Source organism: Athene noctua, chromosome 2, assembly GCF_965140245.1.
Source record: "Athene noctua chromosome 2, bAthNoc1.hap1.1, whole genome shotgun sequence".
Lineage (NCBI taxonomy): Eukaryota > Metazoa > Chordata > Aves > Strigiformes > Strigidae > Athene > Athene noctua.
Window position 1 is genome coordinate 135,541,620 of NC_134038.1, and position 26,839 is coordinate 135,568,458.

Genomic DNA, 26,839 nt, shown 5'->3' on the forward strand with positions numbered 1-26,839 from the left:
CCTCCAGCATATATAGTGGCAGGCATGAAAATAACTTTTAAAAGATCTGAAGGAAGAAAAATGATGTTGTAAAGGGAAGAACCTTCCAAGGGGAGGAGATATCTCACAGTTCCATATCAAGTTTTTAGCAATCTGGGCAAAAAAATAGTTTGGTTAGTTCTTAGTATATTCTTTGTACCTGTTGAATATTGCTTTTTTGGTGACGGTCAGGAGTGGTTGGCATCTGGCCGGTATTTGTGCTTATGGTGCAGATATGTGGGATGTGGATTGTATTGACTGCATGCATGCAAATTGATGTCTTTATGTATTCTGTAATGGAAGAGGAAGAAATAGTATGAGTAGCAAAAATGCCAGTATGAAGTAAGGAAAATTTATTCATCCAGACAAATGACAAATACGTACAGGACAAAAAGCTTCCCAGATCATTAACGGGAATAAACTGCGTATTGTTTGAACTAAGCTGACAAGCAATACCTGAGACCCAAGTTTGTTCCTATGTTACAGATAACAGAGTTACTATCGGCTAAAAACCTGATGCAAAAAAGTAAATAGCAGCATAAAAAGCAGCTAAGCAAAATTATGCATATTACTTCCTTTCAGGAAGAAAATTATCTAGTAGAGTCAGTATTAACACCTCTGTGTTAATGTGAAGTCAGAAGAGGGCCAAATAGGGCACCTCATTTTTATTCCACAGAAATACAGTTGTGGGCCTTCTGTTAAGATTAATTCTTAAGGAGGGGGTTATAAATGTACTGTGTGATTTTCTCAGAAGCAAAAGAAAGGAAACGAGGATCTGGGAACGTGATGAAAATGAAAAGCTGTGTATAGCACTGCTGCTTTGGATATTGTGTACATCCCATCTGCAAGCTACACCTGCCTCTGCTAGCCCATGATTGAAACTGTGCTTGTTTAGTAATTGTGTACTTGACAGCTCAACATACTGTCACCACTTCTTGATGATGGCTTCTTACTCAGCCTGTTGTACTACATCAGCATATTCCTCTTCAGTACATTAGCTTGATAGGAAAATAATTTTTCATGCAATGAGTTCACCCCCTCTTCCTGTGTAAATTTTTAGGTTGTGATAGACAAGAAAATGGTAGGGTACTCTAGATGAGAGGAGGACTTCTGAAGGAGGCAAAGAATCTTTTTAAAATAGCTAAGGAATATTAATCATGGTGTTAGTGTTTGTACTGACCACTGTGTACCCATGATACCAAGCATATAACAGCTTTCAGTTTAGATGTGAACATCTTAAATTTTTAGACAAATGGGATTATTTTTTTAACTCCTCCCTTAAGACAGAACTCTGACTTTTTACTGGTTAATGACTCATCAAGCCTTTTTTTTTTTTTTCACCCTGCAAATAATACATACTTATTTGGTAACCCAAAAGAGAATAATTATACTCAGATACTTGTTTATGGGTGGAGCTGGGTTTCTTGTGTGCAAATAAAACTTACTGAAGTACTTAAGCTTACTTCAGTAGAAGGCTTGTTTGTTTGTGGGTTGGTTGGTTGGTTTCTTGCTTGTTTCAGGTTGGTTTAGTATTTTAAATTGAAAGAGAGCTGCAACTGAGTATTGGTAACTGACCTGATAGCTCAGGTGGGATTCCAGTAGTATGCTTCTCTGTAAGCATTTCCCCAGAGCAAAAGCACATTCTTCAGTTTACCCACTCGACCCTCTGGTTTGTCCACCATGGGCATGCCCAGCAGATATGAGAGACGGTTACTCAAATGGCAGACTCCAGATCTTCATCACAACTGAAAGTCAAGGTAACACAGCTGAGAGCCTGAGTATCTCTCCAAGGTGAAGTAAAAGCCTGGGAAGAAGTCACTTGCAGCCCAGAGAAGGGGCATATTAAGGAGTTCATTGGATGACAAGAGCATGGTAGAGGAGAAGCTAGGTTGGCACTATGGTTGTGTGCATCACTTCAGCATGAGCTGGGGTTGGGAGCATGTGGTTTCATGAGCATATATGTGGGTATTCATGGAGTTTAGTAATCCTTAGCTTTGGTCTGAGTGGATCAGATTTAGGGGATGGGGCAGCAGGCCATGTGAAGACAGGTAATAGGGTCATCAAGCCACTAATAGGTAGGCGTAGCAGAGGATTTCTGGAAAATAAGGTGATGCTTCGTTTTTTCCAGTGCTGCTGAGTGCTCGATGGACAGCCCTGGAGCTGCTGTTGGCTGTGTGCTGCCAGGCTCCATGGAAGGACTAGTTGACTAGTCTCCCAAACTTCCCAGTGTCCTGGGACACTGAGTGGAAAGGACTGCTTTGTGCTTTCCAGATACAATTGTTATGGGGGAAGGGGATGCCCTGGAAGAGGGGAAGAATGTGAAAGTGAAGTGCTGAAGATGGTAGAATGAGTGCACACTGAGTACATGCAGGGTAACAAGAGAGAGAAACTTTTCTATGTTAGAAATAAAGCTAATAAAAGTAGGCATTGTGTGTAAAATAGTTATTTAATTGCCATAAGACTATTGTAGCAGGAGGAGGGAGTTTGAGGGAAGAAAGGCTATTGGAAACCAAGGTCTTTTGGTTAAGGTCTGGAATAAAAAGCTGCAATATGAGTTGCAGGGAAAGGAAACCTGCAGCCAGAGGCTGTGTGAAGTCCAGAATCTTGTCTCCCAAAACGTCTGCAGGAGTTGCAGCTGGTATGTTTCAGACTGCATTAGCACATGTTTAGACAGAAATTTTACCAATCCTCATTCATCTTAGTAACTAAAAATCTCTGTATTTATCCTCTGGATATAGTATCTGCAGGTTTTTTAATAACTTCTATCAACATTTGTGTCAGCAGGTGATAACAAACTAGTTTTATTTTTGAGTGCCACAGAACACCTTGCTGTTATGTTTTTGAAGTTCAGTTATTTTGCTGGTAACAAACATTTTGTATGTGCTCTTATATAAAGCCAGGACTTGTTTTGTTAAGAAGCTTCAAGTGTCTGTGGTAGGCTGTTAACGGCCTGCAAGAAAAAGCAGCAGGAGGTATGGGTAAATCTACCTAGCTTTAACTGGAGGTTGCAGTTACATCTGTTGTGGCTAATGGCCTTGACAATAGGGATGTTGTCTGTAAGACTGTACCTTAATCGAGTTCTACAGGGACAGCTGTAGAAAATGGAATGTGAGCACTGCATTTCTGTGTTCATAAGTGCTACCTAGGTCTGTGAATATGAAAAATAAATTCTTGGTCACCCTGTGTTGCCTGGTCCCAAGTGTTTACACAAAACCTGTTTTTATTAATACGTTGATCTCCTATTTTCCTGAAGACTTTTCTTTTTGAAACTGCATTAAATATGTGACCGCAATTATTTAAAGAAACATATCAAGAAATGAAAAGTGGAGTGTTCCTACCAGGAAGATTATGTACACATATCTGACATTTCCTTTATCAGATTCAGCAATGCATATGATACATAGATTTGATAATATCTTCAAAAAGAGAAGTAATAGTATGAAATTTGAAAACAGTTTTAATAGTTGCTTTTCCTCCCCTTTATTTATTACTGTGTGTTTCTGTGTGTTTTGGTGTTGAGGGCATGAAGAGGAGAGAGAAGCAAGGGTAAACACTGCAAAATTTCCAGAGTCAGTAAAAGCCAAACAAACTTTCGGTGTGTTGACCAGAATGGGAAGAACATGTTCAGGTGCCATGGTCACGTCAATTGCTGGCTGATACAGGATTGTAACAGACAAGTTTAAAACCAGACTCTCTCTCCTTCTCCTTTATCTCTGTTCCAGATGAAAAGGAGAAATTTGAACCCACAGTCTTCAGGGATACAATTGTCCAAGGCCTCAATGAAGCTGGGAATGACCTGGAAGCTATAGCCAAGTTTTTGGATGCAACAGGCTCACGGCTTGATTATCGCCGCTATGCCGACACACTCTTTGATATTTTGGTAGCTGGCAGCATGCTAGGTAACTTGCAGTGTACCTGATACAGAATTTTGATGATCAGCTTTGCTTCTTTTAAGATGGTGTCTTCCTTTATGAAGTAGAAACCATAAACTGTATTACATTTTCACTTATCTGGATACTACTTGCATCTTGTCTATTGTTTGTAGTGCAGTAATACCTGGGGGCTTGATCATGTGAAGCATTCTGCAAATATATAAAAAAAAAATAGATACTGCTCTGAAAAGCCTTCGGTCTGAGCTGAAATAGCATATAAGTTCAACAGCAAAGAAAATGAGACACTAGGGGAGAAACAGGATTTTATTTGTATAAAAAGGTGTAATACAGAACTCCAGGTTATTAGCTTTTGCAAAGCTTGCTTTATTGACCTTGCAACAAAGGCTAGCTCAGAGAAGTGAAAGATAATGAGGAGTGTTTTGTGATGTTCACAGGGCATTTCTCCCATGTATCAGTGGCAGCTTGGGCAAAAACATGCCTTTCACTTTCCTCTGTATTTTCAGTAAGTTGCATCTTTTTACTAGTCACCTTGGTTTGATTCCTGACTTCTGCTCTTTGGTAAGTACAAAGAGAAGGTATTCTTGTAAGACTTGAAATAATGCAGGAAACAAAAGCCACCTAGAAAGAAAACTCTCAACAAAATAAGCCAGGAGAAAATTTTGCAGCAGTGTTGAACGTTTATGTGGGCCTGGTAAGCATTAGGGGAGTTAGGAGGATGTTAGAAGTCCTCAAAATTAGTGCTACTGCTTTCTTTGGAAAAGATTTACATTCTTGTAGTGTTTAAAGGAGTAATTAAAATATGTGCAAGCTAGCTGTTATCCTTGCCTTTTGGCTCAGTGATACTCACACAAGATTTATTAGGCTTATTAAATCTTATAGAACATTCTCTAAAGTGTGAAATTGTTTCTTGCATTTGTTTTGTTTGTTTGGGTTTTTTTTAGCTCCTGGTGGCACACGCATAGATGACAATGACAAGACCAAGATGACCAACCACTGTGTATTTTTTGCTGATGAAGATCATGATGCCATCCGAAATTATGCTCAGGTCAGTAAAGGTGTGGTTGCTTACTGTTTTCCATTTATGTATCAAAAGGGATTACAGGGGAACATCTGCAGACCATCTAGGCTACAGCAGGCTAGTTACAGGGCAATTGAATATCCAGTTAACCAGTAATCTGCCCTAACCTATAAATTTTAGGTAAGAAAATGGGATGTCTAATCTGATCACAACTGGCAGTGCTTTCTTTTACAGAATGCAGTCTTACTTCAGTCTGCTTTTGGTTCAGCATATTTTTAGACACCATCCTTATTATTTTTGTTGACCTTTTCTGTATGCAACTTGAAAGATTTGTATGAACGTGTTTTTAGAAACACATGAAGTATATGAATGACAAAAAATGTAAAGCTCGCACCTCCAACCTTTAGTTGTATAACTAGTTAGGAACTGGGCATATATTCCAAGAGCTTTCATTTCTCCTACGTATGTGATACATAAGTTCTTTTTACATGAATAAGGTTTGCAGAAATAGGCCTATGTGAAATTAACACAAAAAAGCAATGAAACCTAAAACATTATTGAAGAGAAACTAACGTTGTGTAACTCCTTAATGGAAGATAATAATTATGTGAGAAAATACAGCAAGAATTCTATTTAAAGTTCAAAGCCACCATGCAATGTGGGTACAAGTAGGATTGCATAAAAATGCAATACCATGGAAACTCCCATATGTAAAAAGCCTGTTGTTAATTAGGTAACATATTTATCTTTTAAATTAACTAGTTGTTACTGGGATGCTGGAGACAGTAATTGAAAGCATAAAAGCCACTGACCCTGCTAAGGTGTTGAGGGTAAGTTGCTGAAAAGGTGCATGGTTGATTTAAAGGGTGTTGGGATCAGAATCTGGATCAGTAACAAGTGTTTGCTAAATAGCAGAAAGCTTCTTTAAAAACAAATCTTTGATAATCTGAAGTGAAATATTTCTGGAGAGGGAGTCAATGTATCTTGTGTGTCAGCTTTATCATCCCTTAAAAGCATGGTATTCTGCTTCAGGAAAATCTCTGGTAAAGGCATTGATTGTGTCTTCCTGAATGTTAATATTTTAATACTTTGATAATAAAAATTGACAGTACAAGTACATCCTCCAAGGAGAAATTTAACTTTAAAGTAAAAGGTTGCTTGTTGGAAAAAGGAAAAGGTTTCAGGATTTGAAGCAGTGGAATTTTCAGTGTATTCTCTGCATTTCAAACCAAAAGCCACCAAAATAAGTCACCATTTTATAGTCAGTGCCTGAAGACATGTATCATTTTATAGACTTTGCCAGTTTTTTTCATGCATAGTGGGAAATAGAGCTCTTACTGTATTAATGAATAACTCGAGTTAGGTGAAAATAGTGTTTAAGGCTTCTTTAGCTTCTGGGTAATTTCTTACTCTGACTCCTAAATGAACCAGTAGTGTGGCTATTTTTGTGGTTTTAGTCATGGAAACAGTTCGAAGATTGAAAAGTCTTCAAGAAAAAAAGACTAAATCTGGTGTTGATATTTTAGCAGATTATTTGCTTATGAAATGTTCTTCTGTCATTTACATAGACTTACAAAAATGTAAAAAATTTTCTTTGGACATATGAACAAAATGCTAGCTTACGTTTTCATTTTATACTTTATTTTACACCTCATTTTATTAGAATTTTGTGTGTGTCTGCCTCTCAGCTTGGCCACAACTTGATTTTTACTTGTTCTGAGCCAAAATACTACCATTTAGGATGTTTGAACGTATTTTACATTCTCTGAAAAGTAAATTGAAACTTTCTAAGATTAATTTCACCACCACCACCATCCAGCCTGACAATAATGTCATTTGTTCCCTATATAAACCTTTTTACCTGTGACAGTGAGTCATATGTTCTGTGCCCTTTGTACAGTAGCGAGGCCAGTGATTTATTGATTTAATTTCTTATCTCTTCCTTCTTTGATCTGAATGCACCCTGCACCTGTGCTGCTTCTGCTTTCATAATCTGTGGTCGCATGATGGGAAACAAATGGTGAAAACTGAAGAACAAGTGTTTCCAAGAACATATTGGTTGTAAAAGCTTTGTCAAATGTTCATCCTCTTTCCCTGGCAGTAGCATGTTTTGTTGTAAGCATTATGTTAGCAGATTTGACAAAGCTTCTGCATCTACTGAAGATGCCCAGCAGTGCTATCTGATTGCCTCACTCCATTGGCTTATACCTGACAACTTCCTCAGATGCGCGTTACCGGGGGAGGGGTGCAGAGTTAACCACCTTCTCCTCCTTTCCCCTGCTTTTGATATGTGTATAGGGTGAAAAGTAGAGTAGGAATAAAATTTTGAGAAATGTGAAAAACAAAGCTCTCAAACTGCAGTAAATTCTCTGATTCAAACATTGCTCTATGAAGCAAGAATTGCAAAGCTTGCATTTTTCCACTTGTGAACAAACCAACAGAGAAGGGTGTTTTGTGGTCTGCCATGAGACTGACAATGCCACAGAACTGCAGAAATATCATTCTGCTGGCTGCTTATTTCCCGGAAGCCATGTCTAAAGGAAAACTGTGCAGTTGGAATATTAGTGTGTGGGGAAGCCAGCAGTGATTCTTCTTTTTCTCTCCTGCTGTAGAGATAACAAAAGAAAAAAAAATTATATCATGGATTAGTCAAAGATATTGTGTATGGATTTAGTAGTTGCAGTCTTGTTTACCTTTGCCTTTTTTGTAAGGGATGGCTGCAATTATTACATTTTTTTTAAGTCAATCTGTGTTTATCTTTAGGTCTTCAATAAACTTATCAGGAGATACAAATATCTGGAGAAAGCATTTGAAGATGAAATCAAAAAGGTAATGTTGGTGGCAGTCTCCTCTTGAACGTTAATATTTTTTTTTACCCTATGTCTAATATAATTGTATATGTACAAATGCGATGCTTTTATGTATTTTATTTGGCTCTACTGGAAAAGAGAATGGAATCTATAGGTGGCAGCTTTTAGTCTGCAAATTTATCTCTGTGGGAATACTGCTGGCAGCATTTGTTGTAGAGTGATTCTGAATTAATGCTTCCTTTGGTTGCTTTGACCAAACTCACCTTCTTATCCCAGATTTTTTTTTGCAGAACTTCAATGCTTTGGGGTATAGTTCTTAATGAGAGGTGGTGTTAGTATCATTGTAATAGAACAGCGCTCTGTGTTTTTTCCGTAGAATAAATGCAAAGCAGAATTTCACTTGATGTATGAGTATTAAACTACTCCTGTGTTGTGGAATGAGTCCTAACTGCAAGTTTTTGTATTCGGGGCCATAGATATGTACAAGAGAAAGTCATCACCACTGGCAGAGTGCTCAGGATTTGCCTGTTAGGCTGTAGTGGATTTTTGTGGATATTGTGTATTGTTTTGTGATACTGAATTCTAAGGAGACAGGAGAAACCTGGGTAGAAATTTTGGAAAAACAAATTACAGATTTATTTTGTCTATTTTGTGTCCCTAGTAACAGATGTATATATATTTTTCTAATGGCCTGAATAAGTAATAAATGCTGTGCTGTAAGTTAACAGGCATGCTGATAATGGCAAAACCTGTACAGCGACTAAGATACCATGTTTGTTAAAAGTGTGTTTCTGTATTATTTAAACATTAGAAAGATTGCTGCAAGGGTCAAGTGAGGGTAAGTCTGGAGCATGATGCCTCACTGCCACCTCTTGTGGCTGAATAAATTTGGTTCTGATTTATCCATTCTTGCTCATATAGGAAATTGCACTTGTGGCCAGCAAGCCTATTAACTGATGCTGATTGCTCAATACATCATTCTAAAGACCTAAATTTACCTCTATCCCCACACAAATCTAGTGTTCTTGCTGTTAATTACTATAATCATTGACATGAGAAGCGCTGACTCATAGCATTCAAGTTTCAGAGAGTGTTCAGCATATTAAGCAAATGCCATGTCAATTCAAGCCGCCTCCTCTCTCTTCTGTAACTTGCTTGGGTTTGAATCCTTTAAGTTTCTAAGAATTCACTCTGCACACTTAGTAACAAGATGAGACTATGGTAAATATATAATAATTTAATTCTTCGGTTGAGGAACAAGTGCCTCTGATGTGAAGTTTAGCCATATGCTAACTTGAGAGATAGCAATAATTTGAGGTACAGTGTGACTGTAAGTCATGCTATTCATTTAAAGACATTGGAAGCATCCTAGCCATGGCAGCGCAGGGTCAGAGTGGGCTGGTTCACCTTGAAGGCTGCAAATCTTAATTTTATGTACATGATTTCTTTTATAGTTCTCAGTGACAGATTACATTTTATATGACAAATCATGATATTAAGTTTGCATAGTGGTCCTAGGCTGAAGGGAAATTTTTCCATCTGCCCTTCCATTGCCTCCTTAGCGCTGATAGGAATCTTGGTGTGGCTCCTGGGGACCTGGCCTTTCGGTGTGGGTGCTGGATGCACTCTCTTCCTTGGTTAATGCAGTTTCTCTGAGAATTAGAAACTAGGAAGGTGGTTGTCAAGGTGTTTGGGCCTGTGTATTGCACCTGCACTGTCATTGCCTTGAGGACTTGAGGACTATTTGTAAATCCCTTTTGTTTACCTTCTCCCTCCCCCTGCTTGTATGAACCCACCAAGTGAATGTCGTCTTGCTGATAAGGCTGCCAGGTTTTTAACTATTTAAAGCTTTATCCCTGTGTGCAGTGACTTCTGTGAGAGTGGCTGCTCATGAAGGGTCAGAAGATAGATACATTCTAGAAAGTGTTTCTGCAAGGTTTAGTGGTTCAAAGACTACTGCAGTTAGTCAGTGGTTAGAAAGCAAGAGAGCGCTTCCTTGACATCGTTTCATGGGTCACTGTCCCAGCAATGAAAGTGATTTTTTGGCAGGTTCCTTAGGCAGCTAGAGCACTTGGAGGAAAATTAGCTCTTCTCACAGAAAAAGTCAAGCTAAAAAAACAAGGCAATACCAGAAGCAAATGGTGTAAGTGGGACTTCTCTTTTAAGAGAGATTGTCTTCAATGGCAGTATTTGTAAAAATATTTGCTTTATGCCTTCTAGTTCATAATTTTGTTGTTGGGACATTATTATTTCCTAGCACCTTTCCCTTTATTGTCTGTTTCTAGCTTTCAGATGTTTTATTTCTTAACTCTCACCTCCAAAATTGCCAGTTATTCTTTCTTCTAGTGACATAAGTAAACCATACATCTAAATTTTTACATCTAAATTACTTTGTCCAAGCAATTTCAACAGGAGACAAAGATGTTTAAGGGCTTTGCTCACCTGCTGTTTTTTGATATAGGCAGCTTAAATTCGTATGAGCATTGCCCAGTGTACTGGCCTAGACCTATGACAGCATTTTGCAATAATTTCAGTAAAATTCTTAGTTCAAAATTTGTGTTCATCTTGCTTACATATGTATTTCTCTTCAGGTCAGTGGAGGAAGAATGCAATATTAGCTGTCTATATGGTGTATCTGCGTGTTTAAGTAGCATTCTATATAGGTTGTCAAAATTGGGATAAAGTACGTATATCTTTGGTTTTAATGGTGGTAAATATTGCTGAGTCATATGAGGACATCTGAAGTACTGGGAGATGTTATGCAGTCTGTTCATGTTCTTATTTTCCTCATGGAAGAACCCTAGATCCAACTGGGAATTATGCAATAAGAGGAGGCTAACATTCTGAGATCAAACGGGGAGTAAACAGAGATGCTTTCAGTCAGCTAAGTGAAAGGCGAGTATCACTCAGCGGTTACCTGTTACATTAGCTGCCTTCTCCACTGCTGACAATTCAGTTCTGTCTGCAGATGTGACAAACTGGCAGATGCTAAAGCAAGAGACACCTTCAGATAATTAAAATATAAAAAGACACCACACTCCCTGGGTGGATAAAATTCCTTGATTTTCACTATTAAGGTTTCCAGATTGCAAGAGGAAAGCCAAAGCACTTGTTTTCTTATATGCTTTTTAATGTTGCATGTGTGTCTTTACTTGTGTGTATCTTTAATGCCCTGAATTTGTGCCTGAAAGACGTTTTCTTTAAAGACAAAAATAGCATGTAACAGCACATTAGGCCTGGTCTTGTGCTTATTAGGCATTCTGAACTCCCACTTAAATAGGTGGGAGTTCTTATAGCTATGATAGAAATACAAAATAGTGAGCCAGAACTGTGCATTTTATGCCTGAAATCAGTCTGTATCTGGAACAAAAGCAGTAATGGCAGTGCTTGGCTAGCAACAGGGAAGCAGCAGCTTGGAGAACTTTCTGTGGGTGGTTTGGTACTATTCTGAAGTGACTTGGACATTTTGTGACTTCCCTGCTGAGGTTTGTAATTGTGATGGTGAAAGAAGAGCTCTTAAAGTAATCAGCAATAAAAATCTGAAACATCCGTTTTGAACTGAACATTTTGTTCTTTTTGTTGGTTCTTAAGTGGGATTATTAAAGGGTTTGATTCTTCCTATCACCCAGTCTCCCCCCAAATTAGATTATGTTTCACAATTGCTGGAAAGAATAGAGTAATATCCTTGAACGGCAGAAAGGGAAATGTATGTTTGAGCTGCTTTTCAAAAATATTAGTAAAACAGAATCTATGCTAGTAGCACCAACAGTGCTTTAAGTAGTGAGAAATGTGTAGGAGATGAGGTTCCTCCTCACAACATACTGCAGTGGGGTACAGTTCAAGAACACCGTAATTCAGATTCATGCTAAGAGACCTGCAAGAAGCGTGTTTCAAAGGAAAGGGAAGAGGATAAGGCTGTGAACTTCATAGATATGTGATTTCAGACTTTCCAAAACTTTTGACCAAATACAGATTTCTCTTAAACTAGAGTTGATAAATATTTGGCTGTTCTTCTCTTGGAATCTTTTTCCATCTTGGATTGCATGACTCTGGCTTTGCAGCTGGATTTCCTGCCATTGTTGCTTTCATGACTCAAATCTGACATGAATGGGTAACTAACTGTTCATGATCTACTTGTTACTGGCAAGTAGTGGAGGTTGCAGCTCAGATGTATGTCAAAGCCTCGTATGTCATTTTAAAGTAGTCAGTGTGACCACTCCCTAATCAAAATCCTCATCTGTTGCTTATATGGGAGCAGAAGGAAAAAGAGTTAAGTAGGCTACACAGAAAACTAAAGCTGTTTCCTCTTTGTTAAAATACCAGTCTCAGTACTTACATTAAAGAGCAAAAGGTCTAATTCTGATTTTTTTTTTTTCTTGTGCAGATCTCACTTTGGTACATTATTGTTTATAAAGCTTGTATAAAGAAAAGTTAAAATCCCCAGGCCTCCATTTTACACTAGGCTTATACTGAAATTCTGTAAAAAATGTTTTCAATCTTCCCATTAAATGTGGCCCTGGAGTTCCTTTACCTGAACCATTATATATACCAGTAAATTGCTGCATTTGGAAGTACAGCACACGACTTGTTTCTCATCCATATATTTAGAAATAATAATTCCATTCATCTGCATCCCAAATTTTCATCCATTTTTTGGTTATTTCACAGATTATTGAAATTAAATTACACCTTTAGATTTTATGGTTTCATAATTTTTCTTTTAAGCTGAAACTGCATGTTGCAATCATTAGGCTGAAGCCCACTAAAAAACCCCAAATTATTTGTCTGTGGTTGAATCATTCAGGCCTGTGTAAGCGGTAATTTAAAGCTGATGTTATATAAGTACTACCATGTGAATGAGGTTTTTTTCAGTTCTGTTCACTGATACAGAGCAGAGCTATTCATAAAACACTGCATAAGTTTTAATAACTTACTTCATGAGTTATACAGATTTTAAAAATAACACTACTTTAAAGTTAATGAGAAGCTGCTTAGGTATCTTGGAGAAAAGCTCTCACTGTCCATGGTAACAAGCAAGCATGGGGACATGTGTGATATTATGTCCCTTTGTATGAGTAGGATTTGGTAATTAAGAAATACCCTTGGAAACTGAGTGGGAATTTTCCATCAGAATGAGCTGTTCTGCTTTGATTGCATCCATGGGACCTGATGAAATGCATCCGCAGGTCCTGGGGGAACTAGTGGGTGAAGTGGCTAAGCCACTTTCCATCGTATTTGAGAAATCGTGGCAGTCTGGTGAAGTTCTTGCTGACTGGAAAAAGGGAAACATAACCCCCATTTTTAAAAAGGGGAAAAAAAGGAAAACCTGGGGAACTACAGGCCTGTCAGTCTTACCTCTGTGCCTGTCAAGATCATGAGCAGATCCTCCTGTAAACTATGCTAGGGCACATAGAAAATAAGGAGGTGACTGGTGACAGCCCACATGGCTTCACTAAAGGCAAATTGTGCCTGACAAATTTGGCGGCTGCCTATGATGCACTTACAGCGTTGGTGGTTAAGGGAAGAACAACAGATGTCATCTAACTTGTGCAAAGCATTTGACGCTATCCTGCATGACATCCTTTTCTCTAAATTGGAGAGATGTGGATTTGATGGATGGAGCACTTGATGGATAAGGAATTGGCTGGATGGTCACACTCAGAGAGTTGTGGTCAATGGCTCAATGTCCAGGTGGAGAGCAGTGAAGAGTGGCATTCCTCAGGGGTCGGTACTGGTACCAGTGTTGTTTAACGTCTTTGTTGGTGCCATGGGCAGTGGGATTGATTAAGTGCACCCTCAGCAAGTTTGCTGACAGCACCAAGCTGTGTGATGCGGTCGACACGGTAGAGGGAAGGGATGTGCCATCCAGAGGGACCTGGACAGGCTGGAGAGGTGGGACCGTGTGAACCTCATGAAGTTCAACAAGGCCAAGTGCAAGGTCCTGCACATGGGTGGGGGCAATCCCAAGCACAAATACAGGCTGGGCGATGAGTGCCATTGAGAGCAGCCCTGCAGAGAAGGACTTGGGAGTATTAGTGGATGGAAAACTGACTATGAGCCATCAATGTGCGCTTGTAGCCCAGAAAGCCAACTGTATCCTGGGCTGCATCAAGAGAAGTGTGGCCAGCAGGTCAAGGGAGGGGATTCTGCCCCTTTACTCCGTCTCGTGAGACCCACCCGGAGTCCTGTGTCCAGCTTTGGGGCCCACAGCATAAGAAGGACATGGACCTGTTTGAGCGGGTTCAGAGTAGGCCATTAAGATGATCAGGGGGCTGGAGAACCTCCCTTATGAGGACAGGCTGAGAGAATCAGGGGAGAGTTGACTCTGAGGAGACCTTATAGCGGCCTTTCAGTACTTAAAGGAGGCTACAGGACAGGTGGGAAAGGACTCTCCATCAAGTAGTGTAGTGAAAGGATGAGGGGTAACAGTTTTAAACTGAAAGCAGGTAGATTTATATTAGCTTTAAGGTAGAAATTCTTCATTGTGTGAGTGGTGAGATGGTGGAACAAGTTGCCCAGAGAACTTGTGGCTGCCCCCTCCCTGGCAGGTTGGATGGGGCTTTGAGCAACCTGGTCTAGTGGAAGGTGTCCCTGCCCATGGCCAGGGGGTTGGAACTAGATGGTCTTTAAGGTCCCTTACAACCCAAATCATTCTATGATTCTATAGTTCTATGACATGATTCTATGATTCCTTATCTGGAGAAGGAGAAAGGGTGTCATGACAGAAGGTAGCTGAATGAAGTGGTAGTAGCTAAAGAAAGAAACGAGAATTCCTTTTAACTCCAGAATGGATGTCTGCAGTCTTTTTTCTTTTTTGTTTCTTTTTTATTTTTTCTTTTTTCCTTTTTTTTTCCATTTTTCTTTTTTTTCTTATTTTGTGGTGATGGTAAATTTGTAAGCTATCTTCTGATGGAGTCAGCAGCTTTTTGCAAGGAGTGACACTGCACTTTGCTGTCTAGCCTCCTTTTTCCCATCACCATTACTGTGATTGCTAGCAACTTGTTAAGAAAACAGTATTGTTAACAGTAATGCTGGTGACATCTCATTTTGTACTTTTTTCCTGAAGTAAAGAAAAATAGGTGTAATGTACTTCATCAATACACTTTCAAGTAATTAATTTTAACATAAGAAATTTAGATACTTAAAATAGACTGAATTGCCATTTTTAGATTTTTAAGAAGTAAATATGTAGTTCAGATCTTTTAGTGTTTAAGATAGCGAGATTTGCAATTTTTTCTCAAGTTGTTTGTTTCCACTTGTAATTAGTAGTGGGAATGGTGAGGTCTTAAATCAGCTTTTGTTCCTGCCTGTCCTTTGTCAGCTTTATCAACAATGTCTGAACTTGAGATACATTTCTTAATTTAGCCAATAGAAAATCTGTTGCAGTGGTGCTGTGTTCCCTTCCCCAAATGAAAAAACTGAAACTTTCTCATCCTTTTATTGTTTGGATGAGTAATAATTTTTGTAAGCTAGAAAATGAACTACAACTGCGTGGGGCTTAGTCCTAATTCTGAAGATGTGAATGGGCAGGCTTCTGTCAGCATGTTAAAATCAGCAAGTCTGTGGTCCTGTAATTTCTGTCTCAAGCCTTTAACAAGTACTTTTATTTTTACACATGTATACGTATATTTGGAGAAGACAGGCTTTGTCTCCCTGAGTAATGCTGTATTCCACATGCTTGTATCCTTACGGAAAGTGAAATTAAAAGCGAATAGTGAAATGTCACTGCCATGCTTCAGGACAGATTTTGACATGATTGCTATTAATTGAGGTGGGACGTCTTGAGAAATAAGAAATTAAACTGCTAATATTTGTCTTTATCTGTTATTATAACCTATGGCTCAGATTTTATTTTTTTTTCTCTCTTGTCTGATCCACAGCTGCTGCTGTTTCTTAAAGCCTTTACTGAGACGGAACAGACAAAGCTGGCAATGCTTTCTGGCATCCTGTTAGCCAATGGGACTCTTCCTGCTACAATTTTAACAAGCCTCTTCACTGACAATATAGTCAAAGAAGGTAATTTTCCATGTGATCTTTTTTCTTATGTTAGTTTTAATAGTAAATGCGTTCTATTGCAACATATTTTATATGTTGGAAGCCTGTAACTGTACAACAGAAATCAACATACGTTGTTAAATCTAAGATGGCAGTCAAACATAGGAAAAAAAGCAACAAAAGGCAAGAACAATCCCCAAAGGATTTATGGTTTTAGAAGTTATACATGTGTGTGCAAAACTGTAGAATATATGTATTACTGGATACTATAAAAGTGTGGTATAACATCTATTCCTGAGATACGTCTACTAGCATTTTTTCAAGTGTTGACAATTTCTTGTGCATGTGAGTGTGAAGTGGGACAGAAAGCACATGCAGGCCAGCTGGGTGTTGCAGAAGAAAAAAAAAAAAAGTCAAACCCTCATTTTGCCTTCATACCAGTAGAGATCAGTGATTGAACCATTTTCCCATGGACTTCTGTTTACCATATGATGAGTTACTGTTCTTTCAGTCTTAGGGTATAATGCCTTTTTGAGATTATTGGGGGTGGGGGGTGGTGTATTTAGTTATTTATTTATAGCCATCTACTTTGGAGTCCTGATTTTCCAAATGCTTGCTCAACTATGTGTTTCTCTGTCAGTTAGTGATTACCTGGAATAATTGCAAATGTGTTGTCAGTGTTGAACAGCTTTCGTGAAACATTTTTGGTTTTGTTGAAGAGCTATATATTAGCTAAGATATATTCTAACTTTCATTACAAAAAAAAAAAAAAATTTAAATTCTAAATTCATGTTCTCATTTGCAGCACGGGAACCATTACATTTGTTTTCTAAATGCTGTAGAAAGAAAAGCCACAGCTGCAGCTTTGCTCTGTCATCACCCACAGCTTTTGGAATCAGAATTAAACTAGAAGAAAATTCAAACAAAAGCACTAATCCATGTCTTAGGGTGATTGCCTGCAATGTTTTAAATCAGTCTGTTCCTCGTTATGGGAAGACAAGAGGCATCTGAAAACTTAAATTTTTAAAACTCAAGTAATCTGTTATATTTTAAATGTAACATTTTAGGAATAAAATTGTTATTACAAATCCTAGAACAAATTCAATTTGCATTATGAACTTATATTTCTAGGAGCTCTAAACTTTTGTCAAGAGCTTACATATATAAACCCAGAACCAAAAGTATATACTAAAAATGTACTTGTGTCAGAATTTGAGGAAAATCTGGAATAGATCTTTTATGGAAAAATAATTAAAGATGCAAAGATAAATGAAAAACGGGAAAAAGAGCAAGGCTTAAACCATGTAGATCATATAAGAATAAACTTAATACTTTGATTTACAAAAAACAATGCTTCAGACAGGTGAGGTTAAAATACTTGAGGAAACAGTTAGGTGAGCTGAGGGAGTTGATAAGCATGGGAATTGTAACATTGGCAAAGAATTGGCTGAAAGTGAGATAAGGGTAGATTGTGCAGACAGGAAATCTGTCAAGTTTGAGGGAAAATACCTAATTGATTTTAGGATTACCCTTTTTCAATGTGTCATTACTTCTACTGTGATGTATAGATGGAAAAAAAAGGTATTTTGGGGATGGCTGACATACTTCTATCTGAGACAGAGAAAAGTCTAGGCAATGATGGAACCTCATCAGGGTTAAGTGTACCCTTCTTTGTCACCCATCCTGAAAAACTGGTGCAAATACAAAGAACAGTTAACAGGGTTAATCAATAAAATTAATGGCTGAAGTGACTTTCTGCAAATAGAGAAAAAAACAGAAAAAGAGAACAGCTATTTAAAGGAAGAGACAGTGGCAGCACATGAATAGAGTATAGGAACTGGCCAATGATAATTTTGGGCTGTAAATTAGAACTTGAAAACTTATGTGGGTAGTTAAGCCCTAGAACAGTCTCCCTTTAATATTGGTACTGGCATAAAACTTGCTTTAAACTAAAACTTGAAAAAGGGTCTTGGATATGGGTACTGGGGACAGTGCTTGGTGACAGAGACCATTCCATTCAGTTATGGTGTCGAACACATAAGCGTATGTTGGATATGCTGAACTGTGTTTGCAGATTCAGAAATTACAGGTGGAAGTTATGCCTAGGTCCCCTGTTGATTGACCAGGCTTTTCAGTCTTGACTAGTCAGCCTATAGTACTTATGATTGCTGCATCATGCCGGCTTCACTTGGAACCTGCTGTACGACATCTAAACCAAGCTCTAAAGTAGTATTTGTAGGCCTTTCTTGGCGTGGCATTGTGCATCCATGGTTCCATATAGTATTTCTCTAAGGATTGTGTCTTATGACCAAGCTCTTGAAATAAGGTTGCCAAAACTGTCATAACGGCCAAGATCTGTAATGAATGTTAATGAAGTTTACACTGCTCTGGGAATAATCTTTTCTGTTCTTGCTTGATGACTCATTTAGTCAATGTATCCTAGAAATGAAAAGAATGGATATCTATCTATAAAGCAGCTAAGAATGACGAAGCTACTTCCAACCAGTAGGTCCCATCTAGCTCTCAGAGCTTCGGGACTGTTTGGAGGTGAAACAGAAAATGATATTGACCATTACTATTATCACCACAGTCAGTACCACTGTAAATATTAATATGAGTGTAGTACAGAGAAGTATAACTGGTCTACAGGGGACCTTCCTCAAGGATGAGCTGTTTCTCCATCTCTGAGGCGTTTCAGCTTCCTTCAGCTCCCTGCACTTGCCACTTGCAGCTGAGAAGCCAAGCAGGGCCATGGTGCTACTGCTCTAGGAACATGTGCCAGAGGGAAACAGGAGGTGTCGGGCTAATGGTTTATTAGCTTCCCTGGGAAAGCTACAGCTAGTGAAGGTAGAGTTTGTTTGATTTAATGCACAAAATATTAAGTTGTGCCTTGAGGAAGGAATTTTTCCACTTAAAACAGTATTTGTGCCTGGTCCTACCAGCTACTAAATGCCTCCTAGGAGGATGGGTTTCAGTCAGTTACCTCGAAGTTACAAAGTTCTTTAATCCTATTCCAGACTTGCTAAAAAGCTCTTTGAAGATATGTTTTTTTAAGTTCTTATTCCTGACTACCCTTTATTATTTTGTGCCCTCATTTCCTAATAGATTTAACGCATAATTTTTCCTTTTACATTGGACTTGGTCTGTAAATTGGGGAGGTAGGAGAAATAATTGAAAAAAAAATTATTGAACAATTGGATGGAGATGTGCAATACAGAATGAAAGGATTTTCAAGCAATCTAGCATACTTCCAAAAATTAATACTGCATTAAAAGAAAAAATTACCATTTCAGCTCTACATGTTTGGTCTCATTGTCGTAAATGTATTTTCATTCTATATTCTTGTAGCCATTTTGTAACCTTGTAATTCCTACAGCCATCTCTAAATCATGTTGAAAATTGCTGAAGCTTGTCTTTTTGCTCAAACAGGGATTGCAGCTTCTTTCGCTGTAAAGCTTTTTAAAGCATGGATGGCAGAGAAAGATGCCAATTCTGTTACCTCTGCTTTAAGAAAAGCCAACCTTGATAAGAGATTGCTAGTAAGTACAATATATTTTCAATATTCCTTATCTCTCCTTGGGAAAGAGAAGAAAATAAAATGCAGATGGTAGTTTGCTGTAAGCATGGTAACTCCCCCTCAGACACTCTCAAGCATTTTTAAAATATTTTGAATCACAGCAGTATTGTTATGGCTGTAGCATTGATACAGGTTCATGAATATTAAATATCACATGTTTTTACATTCTGTCTCTATTTTTCCTGTAGTTAAATGCCTTCTGAGAGACTGTATATATGGGGTTTGGATTTAAATACATGGGTTTTTTTCTAACCACTGCTAACAAAACTTACACCACCAGCAACTGTGCTAGAGGATTTCTGTTTTTTCAAAATACATTTTACTTTTGTAAATAATAAATAAAATATAAAGGGTTATGATTAGAATATAACTTTCTAAAGCGACAGTGTTTAAATAGTGTAGTGAAAGCACAGTAAGGTAATTTTCTGCAGCAGTAGCCATCTGGGTAGCATAAATGATCCTGCAGTGATGACAGTAGACCTAGCAGGAGCAATGCAGGAAGGCTTTCAGGTTTTGGACTCGAAACTTGTGTTCTGGGTTTGTAGCAATGACCTGAGGTATTTAGAGTATATATGAATATGATGCAATGACATGTGCCTTTCTCTCCCAGTGTCTTTCTGAAGATCGATAGGGTTTTTATAATCCTCAAAAAGATTGCTGCTGCGATAATCCAATCAAATGCACTACATCCTATGCAGCACTGCCTGGAGAATTTCAGCGGTATTTCCTGTTTCTACCTCAATGATCTATGATTAGGCAGGAATCTTTCAGAAGTGAAGCAACCTCCCACACCCCTTCATCTATTCAATTTGTATTTGATTTTAAGAGTCCAAGTCATAAATGATTCTGCATGATTTTCAATAAGGCCAAATGCCGGGAGCTGCCCTTGGGCCACAACAACCCCCAGCAGCGCTACAGGCTTGGGGAGGAGTGGCTGGAGAGCTGCCAGTCAGAGAGGGACCTGGGGGTGCTGATAGACAGCCGGCTGAACAGGAGCCAGCAGTGTGCCCAGGGGGCCAAGAAGGCCAATGTCATCCTGGCTTGTGTCAGCAATAGCGTGGCCAGCAGGGACAGGGAAGGGATCTGACCCCTGTACTCGACACTGGTGAGGCCGCACCTCGATTCCTGTGTTCAGTTTTGGGCCCCTCACTACAAAAAGGACATTGAATGACTCGAGGGTGTCCAGAGAAGGGCAACGGAGCTGGTGCAGGGTCTGGAGCACAGGTCATACGGGGAGCGGCTGAGGGAACTTGGGGTGTTTAGTCTGGAGAAGAGGAGGCTGAGGGGAGACCTCATCGCCCTCTACAGCTACCTGAAAGGAGGGTGCAGAGAGCTGGGGATGAGCCTCTTTAACCAAGTAACAAGCAAAGGACAAGGGGGAATGGCCTCAAATTGCACCAGGGAAAGTATAGACTAGATGTCAGGAAGTATTTCTTTACAGAATGGGTAGTTACACGTTGGAATGGGCTTCCCAGGGAGGTGGTGGAGTCCCCATCCCTGGAGGTATTTAAGAGTTGGGTTGACATAGCGCTGAGGGATATGGTGTAGTTGGGAACTGTCAGTGTTAGGCTAACAGTTGGGCTAGATGATCTTCAAGGTCCTTTCCAACCTAGTTGATTCTGTGATTCTCTGATTCTGTAATTTGCCATAAAGCTGGGAAAAGGGCTAATTACACTTTTCATTAAGAAAGGGGGGGAAAAAAGCAAATTGCATCTTACTTCTATTTCAGACTTGACTGACTTAAGCTTTCAGATGTTGGCTCTCATTATGCCGCTATATTAAAGAACTATAAAGTATCACATGATGTTGCCTAGCATAGATGCCTTCATGACAGTTTCTTCCTAATGTCATTTTCAGTAAGTAAACAGATTGAAGGTCTCTAACTTCTTTGCAAAAAAACCTGCTATCTCATAAACCATTGTTAGACATCAAGAATTGGATGTTAAGCAAATGCCATTGAATCCTTGCCAATATGGGGTATTTGCTATAGCAATTTTTAAGAATAATTTTAACTATTCTAAGTAGCTGGACCTTCATATATCATAGATTGACAGTGTCTTTGAATTAGAAAAGCATGCAGGCATTAATGTTAACAGTACATAGTGGATTTTGTGATTTTTGTTAAATGACACGTTAGTGGTAACCATTGCTCAGCAGAGTGGCAACATCTGGCCAGGGTGCCTGGGCCATGTATTTATTGCTAAGTGTATTTTTCTCAAGAGTTGAATGTATGGATGCAATGGGAGGGCTTGGTAAATGTTCTTTGTGTATAATGGCTTTACCATCTATTCCTTTGTACTTTCCCTACAAGACTCTTTGAATCTGCAAAAGGTAGAGTTTCTCTGAGGACTGTTTTGAGAGACATCTTAAGCTCACAGCTGTTCATAAGTAAATGTACTTCATGTGGAGAGGATGTTGTATTTTTTGTGTAATTGACCATTTTTCCCTTCACAATAATGAAACGCAACATTATTAACTAAATGTTGACTTTTCCAGTGTTAATACAAGCACTGACTTTTAATTGCAGTAGAAGGTGATTCCCCCTTTTCATCCTTCAGAAATGTTCCTTCCATTCTGTCAAGCATCATAGTTGGTTATTTATTTAACAGAGAACATTCCTGTCTTTTTAGGAACTATTTCCAGCCAACCGGCAGAATGTGGACCATTTTGCCAAGTATTTTACTGAAGCAGGTCTAAAAGAGCTCTCAGATTTCCTTAGAGTTCAGCAGTCACTGGGAACTCGTAAAGAACTTCAAAAAGAGCTACAAGAACGTCTCTCTCAGGAATGCCCGATTAAAGAGGTAGTGGGTTTTTTATAACTTCTGTTTATATAATAATAGTCAAGGACTTAAATCAAGAATAGGTACAGAGGAACAGATACGAGCACCTCATAGATTTCCTCTGTTTTTCTTTAATTTTTTCATCAGCTTACTCTGTGCTTAAGACTAAAGCAACAAAACATCCTCTGGATTGCAAGTGCAACTGACTACAGGGTTTGGGGGTTTTTGTTCAGTTATACTTGATCAGAATGTCTTTCATTTAACTGCATTAACTGTTAGATTGGAGGGGAGGGACAAAACTTGTAGTTAATTAATAATGTTGCTAAATAAAAACATGCTAAATACTTCCTTTTTATTACTCTTGTTCTAATCTTACTACTTCTATACCATGGTGTTATTTGTAAATGACTGCGAGTATTTGGTAAGTCAGCATTGTTTCTGGTTGTGTGGAAATGTTGCTTAAGACACCAGTTTATTTCCTGATCCAGGTAGTGCTTTATGTAAAAGAGGAAATGAAAAGAAATGAGCTGCCAGAGCCAGCAGTGATTGGTCTCCTGTGGACCTGTGTCATGAATGCTGTGGAATGGAACAAGAAGGAAGAGCTGGTTGCAGAGCAAGCCCTCAAACATCTAAAGGTGCGCATACGGGTGAAGAGGGGAAGGGCTGCTGTGGATTAACAGAGTACATTCTATTCAAATTTACTTGTTTAAATCCAGGAGATTTAGAGTTTTGGGGGCTGGCACTGAATACACCAAGTACTATGTATAGTCCCTTCTCCTTTAGACAAATAAATACAAAGTTGAGGTAGTTAGGGCTGTTGAATACCCTGAGACATACAGTGCAGAGAGATGGAGCAAACTGAGGTGGTTGCAGCCTTGAGCACCTCTGCTTTGTGCTTTCTCAGTGTGCTGGATCCTGAGAGGCTCCGTGCCTTGGGGACGATACTAAGCAAATGCTGAGACTCAACTCTGCTCAGACCTGACTAGTAAGCCTGCAGGAACTGCCTTTGCAGTGTCTTTGCCAGAAGCAAAGAAGTTTGGGAGCATGGTGAGGCAGCACCTGTGCTGGCTTTGCGCAGTGTTGGTTAGATCCAGACAGGACTGCTGATCTCAGAATCTGTGAAATGGTTGTTGCCAACGTTGACTGTGGGAGCTGGATACTCACCGACTTGTCAACTAATAAGCCAGGAGCTGGCTTGAGAGCATGTACACTGTACAGTGTGGATACTCTCTGATCCAGGTACTGTCCTTGTTGATGGGACAACTGAACACGTAGGAAGACAGGCTGTAGTTTGCTAAGTGATGACAGATTGCAGTATCACAGCTGCACATTGGTACACAAAACTCTTATGACCTTGGAGTGGAAAAAACCCCCTCAAAACCTAAAACCAGTGCAGAGGCATCAGTCATTGCTATGGCTGATATTCCTCATCTAAGTCTGAAGGATTTGCAGTGCAGTACACTTGAAATGAGAAGAGGCAGAGAGACTTTTCAGCAAAATTAGTCCTTTTAAGCTGGTAAACTGTGAGGAAGAGAATACTCCCTTACAGCCAGGACTGCAAAGATTTGCCCTAGGACAAAAACAGTCTGTAATTCTTTATGGTAAAATGGTTCTTAAGCTTGATCTGATTTCCTTTCTTCTTCATATTGGATGCCTCTCCATACTTGGAGTTCCCATGTTGGTTTAGCTCCTACTACTGCTGTCCTTTCATCTGAATTTGGTTTCCCAATCAGTCATCCTAGAAATGTAGTCCCTTGGGATCTTGTGTAGTCTTTGATGGTAAAATTGAATGCCTTCAAGTCTTCTCAAGTGACCCAGATAGCAGTACAAAGATGAGATGGTTTCCAGAAGGAGAGACATTGTTTTTCTTGTTCTTTTGATCTAAAAATTGATCATATCTCTTTGAGTCATAACAGAGTATCCATTGAGATTTATTGTCCAGTACTGCAGGGCAGATTAACAAACACTTTTTTGGAAGATCTGAACATTGGAAAAAGAGAAACATAGCTGGCTTTGTACAAATACTGTTCACTGAATGAGTAGTCCTGAGCATCTCACTGACGCAAGTCATCAGCTCTGTATGTAATCCCACTAAATTATGTAAGGCGTCTTGTCTCTGTCATAGGCATCTTTCTAGCTACATCCACTGTATGAAAACAGAAGACAAATTTGTATGGGGTATTTACTATTTGCACTTACAGGTAAGATTTTAACAGTAGAAATAGAAATTTAGACTTTGCTAGCTGCTTCTTTACATTTCAGTGTTCAAAAAGGAACAGCATTTGTTTCACATCCTTCCTCTATGATAGGTAGAAACAGATCTTGGATTCCTCTCTTGAGCTGTCAGCTGACCCAATGTGTGAGCCAAGTCCAGAAATCAGGTCAGCGCCGTTAGAGTGACCCAGAGCCCAGTTCCTCTTCCCTCCTGTGTGTCAACATGGAGTTGTCTTGCCCTGGTGGCGTGAGTCAGGATACGTATAAATACATACTTGACATGGGACATGTGAGGTGGTGGGATTTATTCTTGTATGGCTGCACCTGATGCATAACTTTCACAAGGCACAGTTCCCAAAGCTTTGACATCTGGGTACCAGTCTCAAATTTATCAGATTTATTTTATTAAGCTGTATATGAGGGACCCCTGAAAAGATGTGTCAAGGCACAGAATACTGACCTAGTTTACCATTCTTAACAAGCCATACTAAATGGGTGGCTTCCTAATGGAGGTGCTGAGCAGCCATGAACCCGTAAATGCTGCATGTGCCATCCACATGGCAGGACTACCAGGAGCTGAACTCAGGAGGAGACAGGGCAAGCTGTTAAACCCTGAATCTTAACAGGATAAGCTCTTCATTGTCCCAGTAACCTCATTATGACACCAGAGGCTTAGCCCATAGGCCACCTCCAGTGCAGAGAAGAGGCATTCCCCATGGGTGGAGAGAATCTTCCAGACAATGCGCACTGCAGGCAAGGCTGTGGTGTGAGCTTCATGACACCGCAGCTGCAACCTGCTGCTACCTAACCCGAGGCAAAAGGAAAATAATGCCTCTTGGCTCAGCCAGCAATGAGAAGCAGCTAATTTTATGGTTCCTTAAGCAGTTGGACACTGTTGAAACTTGTAATTGTAAGTCTGTACCAGTTAAGGAGTGAGAGAGGAATGTGACGAGAGTCGGTCAGATGTGGCAAAATGAAGATATCTTCTAAACGGAAAATACAGGATTTTTATTATTAATTACTCAATGCTTATAGACAGCAGCAATTCACAAACCTGTGGATGGGAGGGGGTTCTACTGAGGCTGTTAAATAAATGATCTGCAATATACATTGCCCTGCCTCCTTGCAACTTGCCTAGATGCCCACAGGATGCTTCAAGGGTCAAAAGCGGAGAAAGAGGGAGTCTTGCTACCCAAAGCCTGCACAAATTTTGTAGTGCTTTTAACAAAACAGTAACGTTTTTTTCTAAAGATGTGGCTATACCTCTCATAAGTGGAAAAACCCAACCTCTGGTGTTAGCTACATCTAGTAATTTCTCATACTTACTTTGTAGGGAGTTTCTTCCAAGTAATAATACTGTCTGCGAGCCTAGCTGCTCTTGTTACAGTGCAATTTTTTGCTCTCCCTTTCTTCAAATTAGTAGTTGATAATTATTTTGCAAAAGGCACTCTGAACCAACCTTTCAAATTTCAGTTGTTTTTCATACATTTTAATAGTTTTTTTCCATGGATCATGTTGATTAAAATCCTCAGCATTTAACCTCTCGTAGAGAAGTCCTGAAGTGTAGGTACTTTTGAAGGTATCCATCAGTGCTGCTGGTGATGGGTCGTTTGTTACCTGACCACGTCCATCGGCAGCCCTGGTCACACATACCAGAACTCTGTGATATCAGGCCATTGCAAATCCAGATGAAAAATGACAGAGTGTTACTGAAAATGTTGAAGAAGGGCTGAGCTGATCAGTGCAAGAACAGTTTAAATAGTAACCTTTATGTATATTTGGCCAGGGGCTCTGAAGATCAAGGCTAATTTGTCTTCCCTTCAGCTCTGAAAAATGCTCTTAATATTACCATAAATTTAAGATTGCAGTCTTAGCTGGTCTCATCACAGGCTAACAGGAAAGGAAATTAGGGAGATACAGATATAAATACTGTAGTTTTTAAGGAAAGAATGAACAGGGTATTGTCCTTTAATGTAACTTTCAATTTTAAGATCTGAAATAAGAGGGGAAAAAATTGCATAACAAAAAAGGGTTTGTTTTATCTTATATTAATAAACTCTGGGGGAAAAAAATTGAATGTGCATCTTACTGTCTTGTCAGAATAACATTAGCAGTTAATACTGTGCTTTAAAAGTTTCTGTTTATCAAAGTAAAGGTTGTCATGACACTCTGATGGTGATAATGAGAAAAAATAATGACACTTGGTCACAGTTAGCCTTAGTTTAATTTAATCCAATTTCTAGGGACTTCTGAAGCCCCAATGAAATTAAAGACTTGTATTTTTATGCACTTCATCCTTGGATGTCTTGCATTATGAACATCAATACAGCATCACTTCTGGATCAGCAGCATGTGCTACCTTGTGAAATGTACAAACAGCAGTACTTCAAGGCGTGGACTTTTATAAATTGGTTTTACGGAATTCAATATCTATAAGTGGTACTGATTTTTAGCTCACAGCATGCAGCAAGTGCATCTTACAAAAGCTCATGGATATTTATGTATATGCATTTATGTGTTTAAGTAAATGCAGA

At 39.1% G+C, this 26,839-nt stretch overlaps 1 protein-coding gene across 2 annotated transcripts in view; it reads left to right on the plus strand.

The window, feature by feature from the left end:
• BZW2 (basic leucine zipper and W2 domains 2) overlaps nt 1-26,839 on the plus strand; it is a 60,478-nt gene that overhangs the window by 24,010 nt on the left and 9,629 nt on the right. For both annotated transcript variants that reach the window (XM_074900364.1, XM_074900365.1), the window contains exons 3-9: nt 3,741-3,917; nt 4,853-4,956; nt 7,693-7,758; nt 15,620-15,755; nt 19,164-19,273; nt 21,942-22,112; nt 22,580-22,726. In XM_074900364.1, the coding sequence (XP_074756465.1) occupies nt 3,741-3,917; nt 4,853-4,956; nt 7,693-7,758; nt 15,620-15,755; nt 19,164-19,273; nt 21,942-22,112; nt 22,580-22,726 (911 nt within the window). The remainder of the gene's footprint in view (nt 1-3,740; nt 3,918-4,852; nt 4,957-7,692; nt 7,759-15,619; nt 15,756-19,163; nt 19,274-21,941; nt 22,113-22,579; nt 22,727-26,839) is intronic.